Genomic DNA, 12,553 nt, shown 5'->3' with positions numbered 1-12,553 from the left:
TTGCCCTTTCAGGTTCAACAACATTGATCTTCCAGTTTACCGTAGGAAATTCCAATCAGACACTCAAAGACTCCTTTTGGACCGAAGTCACATTTAATTATGTCTATATTCTTAGCAGCCAGTAGAAAGCCTGGCACGTCATAGAGGCTCAAGGAACCCTAAACAACAACCCTTAAAACCCCCATTTTGAAGACGAAGAAACTGAGGCATGGATTTGTCCAAAGCTAATCAGTGATGGAACCAGGAGTTAGTCCATTTGTTTTGGATCTCAAATAGGAGATTTTTTTTTTTTTTTTTTTTTTTTTTTTTTTGCAGATGTTTGGTCATTCTGTCACAGCATCGTGGGATAGGAGGGGGTGGATCTCTAGCAACCTCTGTCATTGGCTTATTTTCTCTCCTGGGTAAATATTAGGCAGGCCCTCGAGGCCTTGTTGCCCCTGATTTTTTCACATCTCTTCTGAACCTCTGACGTGGCTGTGTCCTCGTTATTTTGTTTTCCCGCTGGCAACGAATGCTTCATCTCAGATTCCTGCTCTGAAAATATGGGAGTGAATGACATCTTCCTGCTCATTTGAAGGAGTCCAGTCTCCAGTACCCACCAGCTCTGTCCTATAGCCCGTCTCCTTGTTTTATATTCTTCAGAAGGCTTAGCTCTGCCTAAATTTATTTATTAACGTATTCTCTGTCTCGCTCACAGAAAGGCAGCTTGGCCGGGGAGGCGGGGGGGGGGGGGCCTCTGTTTCATGCACTGCTTCACCCTCAGTGCGGAGAATACCTTCCCACACACAGTACAGGTGTTCGATGATTATTTGTGGTCACATACTTTTAAACAGGATCTTCCATTTATTGAGGGTTCAACTCTATGGCGAGAACTGTACTCAGTGCGTAATACGGTACCTCGTTCTCATTCTTACTCCTATTCTCACCGCATCTCGGCCAGGTGGCTCTCCCACTCTCCTTTGGGCGCTCCCGGCACTTGCGTGAACAGCTCGAGGGCGTGCGAATGCATTTCTGAAGTCCCAGCACAGAAAGTCTTGCTTTCTGAAGTCCCAGCACAGAAAGATGGTTGGCTTAATGGTGAATAGAAAGGACCCCGCCTCCCACCAATGTAAATCTAAATTAAGATCCTGGCTGTGCTCCTATGGGGAGGGGGGTTGGGGAAGAAAGGATTATTTCTTACAGGTTTTGTCATCAGGGGATCGCGGGGTTGTTCGCACTGCACAGAACCCGCTTCCCGTGCTCTTGCGTCCTGGAGGTGCCAACCCTGTCTCATCGCCAGCGCGGAGGCGGCCCCGCGCCCCACCGAGGGCCGGCAGCCAAGTCCTGCCTCCCCGCATCCGCCACACCCTCCCCTCTGGGCGGTCGGGCCAGGTGACCCGGAGCCCACTACGTCAGGACAACGCCCACCTGGGGCTTCACTGTGGCCGGTACGTGGCAGGGGACATCCTTGCAATCTCTCCTCTCCTCCTAACGCCAGGTTAAAAACCTCAGGAGCAGCACTTGCTGTTTGCGAAACCGCCTGCCACCGACGCCCCGGAGTTAGACGCCTCACTCGCACGGGGAGCCAGCATGTCGGCTGTGGTCCTGGAAAACCGAGGTTTTGGCAGGAAACTCTCTGACGGACAGGTGAGCCGGGGCTGGCCTCAGGGAGGGAGGGACGTCTGGTCCTCCATAGGAAAGAGTCTGAGGAATGTTGTTCTTTCCTACTCTCTTAAGCTCACGGAGAATTTGAAGAATGATGGAAATGTCCAGGAAGGCAACAGATAACACGTGTCCTCAAGGACCGTTCCCTAGGGAAGGACATCTGTCCTGTGTGGCTTTCAGGGAAAGAGCACTGCTTTAGGAGATGGGGATCTGGCTTCCAGAGCTGCCCCCAAGTAGCTGTGTGTCTTTTGACAAGTCACCGGCCCTCTCTGTTGCCTGCTTTCTCTTTCCTACAGTGAAGGGGCTGGTTCTCAATGATCCGGTATGGGAGATGGGATTCTTCTAGATCTGCTCTCCTGTGATGTTTATGTAGCGCTCTCAGCCAGCTTTCAAAATGGCAACGTTGTAAGAAATTGTATTCTTTTTTTCACCTTTGGGAGAAAAGGAGGCATGAAGAAGTCTTGGACTTACTCAGACCCGGGGAAGGAGAAAAATTAAACAGAGAGGGAAATGAACAGGACTTAGCCTTGGACTTGGAATGTGAGAGAACCCTAAACGTGACTTGGGGATAATACTCAGGGTGCATTCTGTTCTTCGGGACCCGTTGCCTTTCTCTTGAGGTGAAAAATGGCAGCATACATTCTTGAATTGACTTATCACACTTGCAGACTCTGGGGTTCAGACGTAAAGCCCAGCCCTGGGAGATAACGTGAGCTTACAGACAGCTGTCATTTACAAGATCAATGAGACCCGTCTAGAGAACAGAAGCTGGAGGGGAGAGGATAGTTGATGTTTTAGCATAACTAGAGAGACCACAAAACTTTGGACTGACTTTTTTTTTTTTTTTTTTTTTTTTTTGAGTCCAGTGAGAAAGACTTCCTTTGGAAAGGTAGCACTTGGGAGACAGTTTGTGTTGAGGAGGGACAGTGTGGTTGTCAGACGGATCACAGAATAGATTCAGGCCCGGTCATCATTCAGTCCTGGTGTTTCTGGCAGTGGGGCCCCTACAACCATGGGAGGAAGTTAGGGGCTATGATCTGGTTAGGGAGCCATGGGGGCTTAAAGCTTTCTTCATAGAACACTTAGAAGATTGAGAACCACAGATGATCGCTCTTGATGACTGGGGGGTAAAAAGTGAGAGTTTACAGCATGTCTTACCTTTGCATGGAAAGCAGGGTATTTAACTTTGCAAAGCTGCAGGTTTATTCATTTGAAAAATTAGGATAAAAATACCCATGTCCTAGGGTTAGGATGAGAATGAAATGAAATAGTGTCTGTCAAGCTTTTAGCACAGTTCCTGGAACACCGTGTCTAGCCAGAACCGACTGACGTGTTCCACAAACTGGGTATGGAACATTGGCAAGAGACACAGGCACTGAGTCAAGCACAGTGGTTGGTATGGCTACACCATGGAAGGATGCTGGACGTGGAGTCAGCCGACATGGGCTCTTGTCTTTGGTTTACTGAAGCTGTGTATCGGGGAAGTCGTCTAACTGGGGCAAAGAGGCTCAGTTTGGTATTTGTAAAACTGAGGGCGGGGGAGTTGGACCGGAATAGTCTCAAGCATTCCTTCCAGCTCTGAAAGTCTGCAAGAAAGACCTACTTTCTGCCCTCTCGAAGCTCCCGACCCAGATGAACAGCACGTGCTGGACGTAATGCTGACATAAGGCTGGAGAGCATGTGATGTGTCAAGTGCTCTACCCACGCCACAGGCACAACAACCCTGCAAGAGATGTTCGGCTCATTCATTCACCCAGTAGACCTATTGTGCACCTACTCTGTGCCAGGCGCAGTGAATTTCTGCGCTAGTGAAACTTACATTCTAGTGGAGGACAAAAGTAATACGAAACTAACCAAATGAACAAATAATTTCGTGTAGGGGAAAGAGCTGTGAAGGAAAATAGAACAGGGCAGTGGAATACGGGATAAGAGGAACTCAGAAATCATAGCTCTGAATGGTGAAGCCAGTGTTCAAATGTAGATCACACTTCAACACCCTGGGCGCTCGCTGCCACACTTCTTCCTCCTGTAGAAACACGCTGGAATATGGGGTGTAGTGTGTCCATGGCAGGATGTCTGCATCCTTTTTTCCGGTTGTCTTACACTGTGCCTGTGTATACATATAATCACACTTGCAAATACAGGCCTCCTACCATGACACTAAGATTGAAGGTGCCCTTAGAATACCTTGCTAAAGAGTATTATTGTTTGCAATTTTGAAAAATGCTCTTTTCCAAGGAAAACGGAATGCATTTGTTAGATACAACCATAGGGAATATATTTCTGCTGTTAAACATATTGCCCAACGATCAAAACTCTTTCCATCCTGGGCGCTAGTAAAGTTCATTTTCCCTGCACTATTTCTTCCTATCTGGTGTCTGAGCTACTTTTCTCCACCTTTGCCCATCCCGGGTCTACATGCGTTTCTAAGCCAACTCATACGCTTTTGGGAAACAAATAAGGCATGGATGATGAGCCAATACAAATATATTCTGGGAGAGACTTGCCCAAGGTCCCATGCTGGATCCACATAGTGATGTTGGAATCAGAATCTACCCAAGGCCACCTTATTTCACAAACTCCCTTGAGCTTCTTTTCATTTAAAGTCCCTCAAGTTTTGCAAAGGGAAGCTATATGTTGTCTCCCTCGGGTCTGTCACTGGGAGGCAGAATACGGATTTCGGAACTGTTGGACTCATGTTCAAATCCAGGCTCTGCCACCATTGGCGGGCTGTCCTTGGACAATCCACTTAAGCTGGCAGAGTCTGTGTCCTCCTTTGCAAAATAACATCACCCACCTCATGGGGCTATGGTGAAGACCAGATGAGCTACTACTTGTAGACTCTTATAACAGCACTAGCTGCTGGCAATGATGATGCTTATTAACTATAAAAATCACCAAGTATGGCTCCTGGCACATAGTGGGGATTCATTCAATGCCACATCCTACTATTAATATTAATAACAATAAAGAGTAGTACCTTTCCATATGGCAAATGTGAATTTGCAGACATATTTGGGAAAAGTCATAATTAAAAAAATTGGGCTGTATATTTATCAGTGGTTTCAAAATCTTCCATGGTGAAGTATCATCTGGTACCTTTTGAAAATGCAGATTCTAAGATCCTACCCCACATACTCAGATGTGATGGGCTAGGGCAGGGCCCAGGAATCTGCATTTGAACAAAGACTCCCCAGGTAATTTTGGAATGGAGAAAAAAGGAACACTCATTGACAATCTGATCTAGAAAGTGAACCGGGGGAAAGAAGAAAGTGAAGGGGGCATGTGTGGATTAGTATGGGCTGTCAGGAATGATATTGGATAACTGGTCTGCAAGACACAGAGGCCTTAATGTGGACATAATGCACATAGCAGAAGGAATTGTACAGAATGATACTTAGGAGCCTGGGTTTTTGACCTGCTACCCACCACCTGTGTGACTTCAGAGGAGTCACACCTTTCTCTCTCTGGCCCATAGTTTCCCCATCTGCAAAATAAGGGGGTGGAACTAGATCAACTCTAAAGACAGGGCCAGCTCTGCCAGTCAAGTCCCACATGGACATCAGAAGCCAAATGGAACGCATAGGTCAAGGAGGGATTATTCACTTCAGCTGGGGAGGACAGAGGTCTTCTGACAGAAGTGAGACCCAAGAGGGCTTTAGAGGCAGACTTAGATATTTGAAAGGGGAGCGTGGAGACTGGGGCAGAGCATCTGTTCTAATGAGCTGAAAAGGCAAGAAGAAAGATGATTTGCTAGAGAGGCAGTTCCTGAGGGCGGCCTCGGGAGATAAGGTACCAAGGAACTCTTGAATATCAGAAAGAGGTATTTTCTCCTGCTGGCCTTGGGAGCCTTTGGGGAATTCTGAGTAGTAGAAGGACACAAGCAAAATTCTGTTAGAACCAGACTGATACAGATCACTAAGGCTGGATCACAGCGGTGGCAATAGAACAAAAGAAGGACCTGACCCCAAGGGTCACTTCTAGAGGTCAGGTGGGACTTGGACATGTACAGGAGCAGGAAGGTGGTGGTGACAGAGTTTTGAGCCCAGGTGCCTTCAGGTCTGAATTGTCCCAGTTATGGGTGGCACCTGTTGAGGTATATCTGGAATGTGTTATTTTCTTGGAGGCTAACAGAAGAGAACGTTGCCAAGTGAACCAGAAATGGAAATCTTTTGTCATTTCAAAGAAATCAGAAAAGACTAAGGACTCAGTGTTCTCTGGGAGGAAGAAGATGTATATCAGACACTCCTCTGCATGTCTGTGGCGGGGTTTAAAAGAGGGAGAGGCAGGATAGAGTCTTACAAGAAGCCGTGATTCACGGATGAATGCTGGGCTCAAATGGCGTGGGGTCTCACCCTGGCTCCATTGCTGACTGTATATCTCTGAGACTTCATTTTGTCATCAGTAAAAGCAGACACCTGCTGGATAATAAAACCTGCCTCCTAATTGGATCAAAATTAAATGAGATAATCCAAATCAAGTGCCTATTATAATGCCTGGGACATTACAGGCTCTTAATAAATGGTAGATTAACTCTACTGGAATTTTTTAAAAAGACAAAACAAATGTTTTTTAAGAAAGATAATATCATGGTCCATATAGGGATATATAACGGTTCAGTCTTCCAGTTCATTTGAAGCCCTCTCTAATTACACCTGCTGATAATTTAGAGCCTGGGTTATTGACCTGCTACCCAACACCTGTGTGGCTTTAGAGGCATTGCACATTTCTCTCTCTGGCCCACAGTTTCCCCATCTGCAAAATAAGGGGGTGGTTTCCCCACCTCTGTGAGGCTCTGGGAAAATCTGAAATTTCTGAATGAAAAGAATTTCATCCTAAAGGTCATCAATATTCATGCAAGGGTTATTATGCCGTCACTGGTAGAGTCTGCCCAACACAGCCGTCTCATTAAGATGATGTAACATCCATCCCACCAATTTCATTAACTTGCTTATAAGAGAGTAATTGTTCTGCATGGTTTTTTCCTTCATAGTTTGGGGTATGTGCTATTTATTTGTCGGTACACATGGAGCTTTGTATATTATTATTGCAAAACTTTATAATTTTTAAAGGTTTCAGCTAACCCTGAGACGCCAACCCTAATCCCACATTAGTTTGCTGACATGTGCATGTAGAAAGTGCTAGATCCTTGAGAAGCTTTGCTATATAGTTTAGGACATCCCTCTTCTGGTAGGTTATTTGTGTTTCTTTTATGCATTTTGTGACTTTTTCAGTAATTGGATATCATAGATCCCAGCATACAGGAAAATGCTTTCCTGAGCATAATGCTTCCCTGGGATCTTTGCCAAGGCTAAAGAGTCATTCTTGTGTATTTACAATATTTCCATCATTAAAAAAATTTTATTGTTATTTATTTTATTTTAGAGAGAGTGTGTGTGAGAGCAGAGGAGAGGGGCAGAGGGAGAGGGAGAGGGAGAGAGAGAGAGAGAGAGAGAGAGAGAATCCCAAGCAGGCTCTGTGTTCAGCATGGAGCCTGACATGGGGCTTAATCCCATGACCCTGGGATCATGACCTGAGTTGAAATCAAGAGTTGGATGCTCAACCAACTGATCCACCCAGGTGCCCCGTATTTCCATCATTTTTATATGTAAACTGTTTTATCTTTTTTTTTCATCATGTGAATATTGCTTTGACAGGGTTTATTATTAGCATGATTTTCCAGATAAGGAAACTAAAAAGGCCAAGCTATTGCCCAAAGTGTTTCAGCTGATAACTGGAAGACAGAGGGCTCCAACCGAGGTCTTTGGTCTCAACCACCCATTTTTAGTATTTTCCACACCGTATTTTTCAGTGTTTTCCTGGACACTTTTTGAATTGTATTATACTACCTCTAAGGCTCTTTGTGTTATGTGTCTATTAAGCCAAATATTGAGCTCCTGAAGGATGGGAATTGTTTTATTCATTTTTGTATCTCAGAGCCCTAGTAGTGCCCGGCACTTGGTAGATGCTTATTAAAAGGTACTGGGTCTATAGGGTGACTGGTGATATCAGTGAATAATGAGAGTTTTCTAAAAGTGAATCCTGACCTAGGAGCATCATTGTAAATATCACTCCCCTTGACTTACATATTTTCTACCAGAAATCATATACTTACTGTGTAGAATATATGTAACTCATCGCATTCCAAGCCTTAACTAGAAGAGAGGGTTTATGCCGGCCTCTTGCTTGCAGATTTCATAGGAAAACATTTTAACCAGGAGCACTGCATCTTGTAGGAAACAAGCTATATTGAAGACAATTCCAATCAAGATGGTGCCATATCACTGATCTTCTCGCTCAAGGAAGAAGTTGGTGCCCTGGCCAAGGTCTTGCGCTTGTTTGAGGTAAGTATTCATTTCCGCCTTGGATAATGCAGAGCAGGCTTCTGTGTTATTTCCTAGTTGGATGCAGCGAAAAGAACATGGGATCTGGAATTGGAAGACTTGCTTTTCAGCTCAGGCGCTCACGTTAACCAACTATGAGACCTTAGTGAAGTCTTTCATTCTCCCTGGGCTTCAGTTTCTCCGTTCATAGTCAGAATCATTCAGAATCACTGGTTGCACACACGGGAAGCTGGCCCTGATTTCAGACTTCTTTTACCGAGCTTTCCTTGAATGAATTACTATCTTCTCAGTGTTCCCAAAGCACTTTACTTTTAACCGCAGCACATATTTGCCTGGTTATGCATGCACATTTTCTGTCCGGGCCTGTTTCTTCAGGCAGGGAACCTTGGGTCAGCCATCTTATATCCTCTACAGACCAGTGTTATATATATTAAATGTTCAATTAAGAGTGAAATTAAATTTAAATACAAGCAAAGTCAATTATGCCTAATTTTTTTCTTAAAATTTTTTTTTGCCCTGGATTTTAAGAAGGAATGTTTTTGAACCAATTAAACTTTTACCCCAGGTAAATTTTATTCTTTAATAAAATTATATCTGGTGACTGGATACATAAGTAAATGGGGTACAGACACATGTCCATGCAGAAGATTTCAAATAATCTAAATAGATATTCTGTACTTACAGAAGAAGAGTATATGCACTCTTTAAATGTGAGTGGCACAGTGTGACTTTCTTCCAAACCAGATGGGATGGAAAGGGCGTGGGAAGCCCAACAAACAGTAGCTCAGCCAGGTAATCAAGGTCAATACCAGCAATGATGAGTCATGTAGATCGTAGGAACCTTTGATACGACATGATGAAAATGACACTTTACCTCTGTGGTCTTCCTCCCCTAAAACCATAACCCAGTCTAGCTATGAGAAAAACATCACACAACTCAGTTAAAGGACATCATACAAAATACCTGACCCATACTTCTCAAAACTGTCAAGGTCATCAAAAATAAGAAGTGTCTGAGGAATTGTCACAATCAAGGGGAGCCTAGAGGAATGTAACATCTAAATGTAATGTGGTGTCTGGAATGAGATCCTACTGCAGAAAAAAGGACATTAGATACAAACTAAAAAAATTCAAATACATTATGGTCTTTAGTTTATGAAAAGGCATAAGTGTTGGGCGCCCGGGTGGCTCAGTTGGTTGAACAACCAACTTGGGCTCAGGTCGTGATCTCATGGTTTGTGAGTTCGAGCCCTGCATCGGGCTCTGTGCTGACAGCTCGGAGCCTGGAGGCTGCTTCGGATTCTGTGTCTCCCTCTCTCTCTCTGCCCCTCCCCCATTCATGCTCTGTCTCTCTCTCTCAGAAATAAATAAATGTAAAAAAAAAATTTTTTTTAAAGAAAATGCATAAGTGTTAATGCATTAACTGACACATTCCACACTAACACGAGATGCTAATAATAGGGGGGTCTGGGTACAGAGTGTGTGGAAATTTTTCATACTATCCTTTCAATTTTTCTATAAATCTAAAATCTACCTAAAAAGTAGGGTCTATTTTTAAAAATACTGAACTTGGCTATCCAAAGGAGGCAGGGGTGGGTTGGGGAGGGGAAGGTCTGCCTGAGTGAGAGCAAGAAATGAGAAAGAACAGAGAAGAGAGACTGAGTACTTTCTGAATGACAAACTGTTCACGAGAAAGAATGTATCTGTAAAATGCTCCTATGCAACATTTTAGCCTTTGTATTATATAGTTAATCAGCATTTTCCCCTTGAGAGGTCAGGCCTTAATCAGTTAATAAATTAAATAATAGCAAATTAACGGGATGTTTTCAACCTAATTAATAAACCACAAGTAACTAAATTACCAGGACTAGATAAAATACACCCAAAGGGTCTGTGTGTGTGTGTGTGTGTGTGTGTGTGTACTCTGGGTGAACTTTTTAAAGCATTATCCCAAGTCTCAACTTCCATGGTCAGTAAGTGGTATTATTCTACACATTCACAGAGGAGGAAACAGAGGTCTCTCTATCAGTGATTGGTGAAGGGTTTTTGTTGCTGTTATTGTTAGTGTGTGTTGATTTTTTTTCCCAAATATATTTCAGAAGCTGCTCTAGACATTGTATAGGCCAGCATGCCTTCTACCCTTCTTAACAGCCTGGCAAAACGCACAGTTAAGTTACAATCATTCAAAGTGTTGAGGAAAGATAGAAAGTCAAATTCTAGTGTCCGTGGAACCACAGTATGTGACAAACCAGACACGGAGCAGGCGGGATTTGGGTCCCATTCAATTTGGTGGAGGAGGTATTACTCCATTTTATGCATGGAGGAGCTGAGGTTCTGAGAGGCTAATTTGTTCAAGATCACGCAGCTAATGTGTAGTGATGATGGGAGACGGGATCCCGGTTTTCAAAGTCGTGAGCTTTCCCTAGAGCCCCACACCTCTGCCAAATACAGCTGTCCCTGCCATCTGAATACCTCTGGAGGGTTTTTTTAATGCAGATATCCTGGCGCCATCTATGGGGACAGGGATGCTTTCCTATTCTTTGGGGAAAGGGATCTGTCACCAAGTATTCTTTTTTTTTTTTTTTAAATGTTTCTTATTTATTTTTGAGAGACAGTGAGAAAGCTCAAGCCGGGGAGGGGCAGAGAGAGGGGCCGGGGACAGAAGATCTGAAGCAGGCTCTGTGCTCATAGCAGAGAGCCCGATGTGGGGCTGGAACTCATGAACCTCGAGATCATGACCTGAGAGGAAGTTGGACGCTTAACTGACTGAGTCACCCAGGCGCCCCACCAAGTATTCTTTCTTTCTTTCAAATTGAGCCATGTATCAAAGTGCAAAAAAAAAAACAAAAAAAAAAAAAATTAAATAAAAAATAAATAAATAACTATCCATATTGCCCTCATCTGTGTCAACCACTGTTAAAATTTTGCCAAGTTCATTTTCATTTTTTCATGTTTGATTATGGTTTCAAAAATTACAAATTAACATACTGTTTCTTAAAAAAAGAAATACAATGTTAAAGATACTGCTGTAGTCCTTTCTGATTTCTCCTCAATCCCGTCACGCTGCAAACTTCCTGGCCAAGGCAGCATGCAAATGAGTTTAGTATACTTCTTCCCATATTTCAGTCCTTTAAAAAATGATATTGATACTAACAGCTACTCCCCCGTGCACACGGTTTTGCAGCCTTTTTGGGTCAGGTGAGTAGAGCCGTCAAAGGCATGGACTCTGGAGAGACAGAGCTGCGACTCTGGGAAAGTCGCTTGACATGTCTGTGCTTTGGTTCCTCATAATAATGATAGTATCTGCTTGAAATAGTAGATCTGAGTATCAAACAACTTAATGCATGTAAAACCCTCAGAGTAGATACACATTAAGTGTCCAAGAAGAATTGCTACATATATTTTTTCTGAATGCAGTGTTTTCGAGATTTATACAAATTAAGTTAAAAACTTCTGAAGAGTTGTTCTTAAAATGCATGGACCATATTTTATTTATCCAGACCCCGATTTTTTACATCTATGGTGTTTCCTATTTTCTGAAGTCACAGACAATTCTGCAGTACTTTGTTCTCTTTCTTTTGTATGCAATGTGCAAATATTTCTCGAGGGTAGATAGCAAGAATTTTGATTGCTGGTCCTAGGTCATGGACATTTTTAGTTTTAAAAGAAACTACTAAGTCGTTCTCCAAATGTTCTTTAACAATTTATGCTCCCATTAGTTCACTGTGGGAATACTTATACTTCTAAAGTTATTCACGTATTATTGCTTTTTAATCATGGACAATATAATGGGTGGGATGTGGTGATTTATTTTTTAATTGTTTTTTTAATGTTTATTTATTTTTGAGAGAGAGAGACACACAGAGTGTGAGTGGGGGAGGGGAGGAAAGAGAGGGAGACACAGAATCTGAAGCAGGCTCTAGGCTCTGAGCTGTCAGCACAGAGCCTGACGTGGGGCTCCAACTCACGAACGAGCTGTGAGATCACGACCTGAGCCAAAGTCGGGACGCTTAACTGACTGAGCCACCCAGGCACCCCGGGATGTGGTAATTTATTGTTTTAATTTTCGTTTCTCTGGTTATGAATGAAATGATGGGGTGTCTTCATATTACATGACATTGGATTTTATTCTTTTGTAAATTGTGACATGTCCATTCAGGTTTTAATCTTTTTCTGCTACAAATTTATCTTTTTCTTACCAATTTCTTGACATTTTGTATAATCTGAATACCATTGTTTGTGACAAATATTTTCTCCCTGTCTCTTTATGTTACTTGGGTTTATCATATTATTTGTCATACTGAACTTTCAAGTTCTACTGTGATTAATATTTTCAGTCATTTCCTTTATGAGTTTTGGATTTGTTTGTTTGTCTGTTTGTTCTTGAGTTTTCCTTAAATTCCACTGGTGACTCTGATGCCCAATCAGGAATGAGAACCACTGCTCTAAGCTGTTGCCGGGGAAGGAGTTCCTGCTGTCACCAGGGACTGTACCCTCTACTTTCCATGAAATAAATCATATTTAGCACTCAGAATATTTTAATATTTTCCATAAATTAAATAACT

General features: G+C 43.0%; 1 protein-coding gene across 2 annotated transcripts in view; it reads left to right on the top strand.

Moving 5' to 3' along the window:
- Nucleotides 1-12,553, top strand: part of PAH (phenylalanine hydroxylase) — a 102,487-nt gene that overhangs the window by 28,459 nt on the left and 61,475 nt on the right. The window contains exons 3-4 of one of the 2 annotated variants that reach the window (XM_060656582.3): nucleotides 1,478-1,626; nucleotides 7,881-7,988. In XM_060656582.3, coding sequence (XP_060512565.3) covers nucleotides 1,570-1,626; nucleotides 7,881-7,988 — 165 coding nt within the window. In that variant the 5' untranslated portion in view covers nucleotides 1,478-1,569. Of the gene's footprint in view, nucleotides 1-1,397; nucleotides 1,627-7,880; nucleotides 7,989-12,553 lie in introns of those variants that run through there. The other variant, XM_060656581.3, reaches the window with a different exon arrangement.

The sequence above is a fragment of the Panthera onca genome, chromosome B4 (assembly GCF_046562875.1).
Source record: "Panthera onca isolate mPanOnc1 chromosome B4, mPanOnc1 haplotype 2, whole genome shotgun sequence".
Taxonomy (NCBI): domain Eukaryota; kingdom Metazoa; phylum Chordata; class Mammalia; order Carnivora; family Felidae; genus Panthera; species Panthera onca.
The sequence above is the reverse complement of the archived record's forward strand: the minus strand, read 5'-3'. Positions and strand labels throughout refer to the sequence as shown.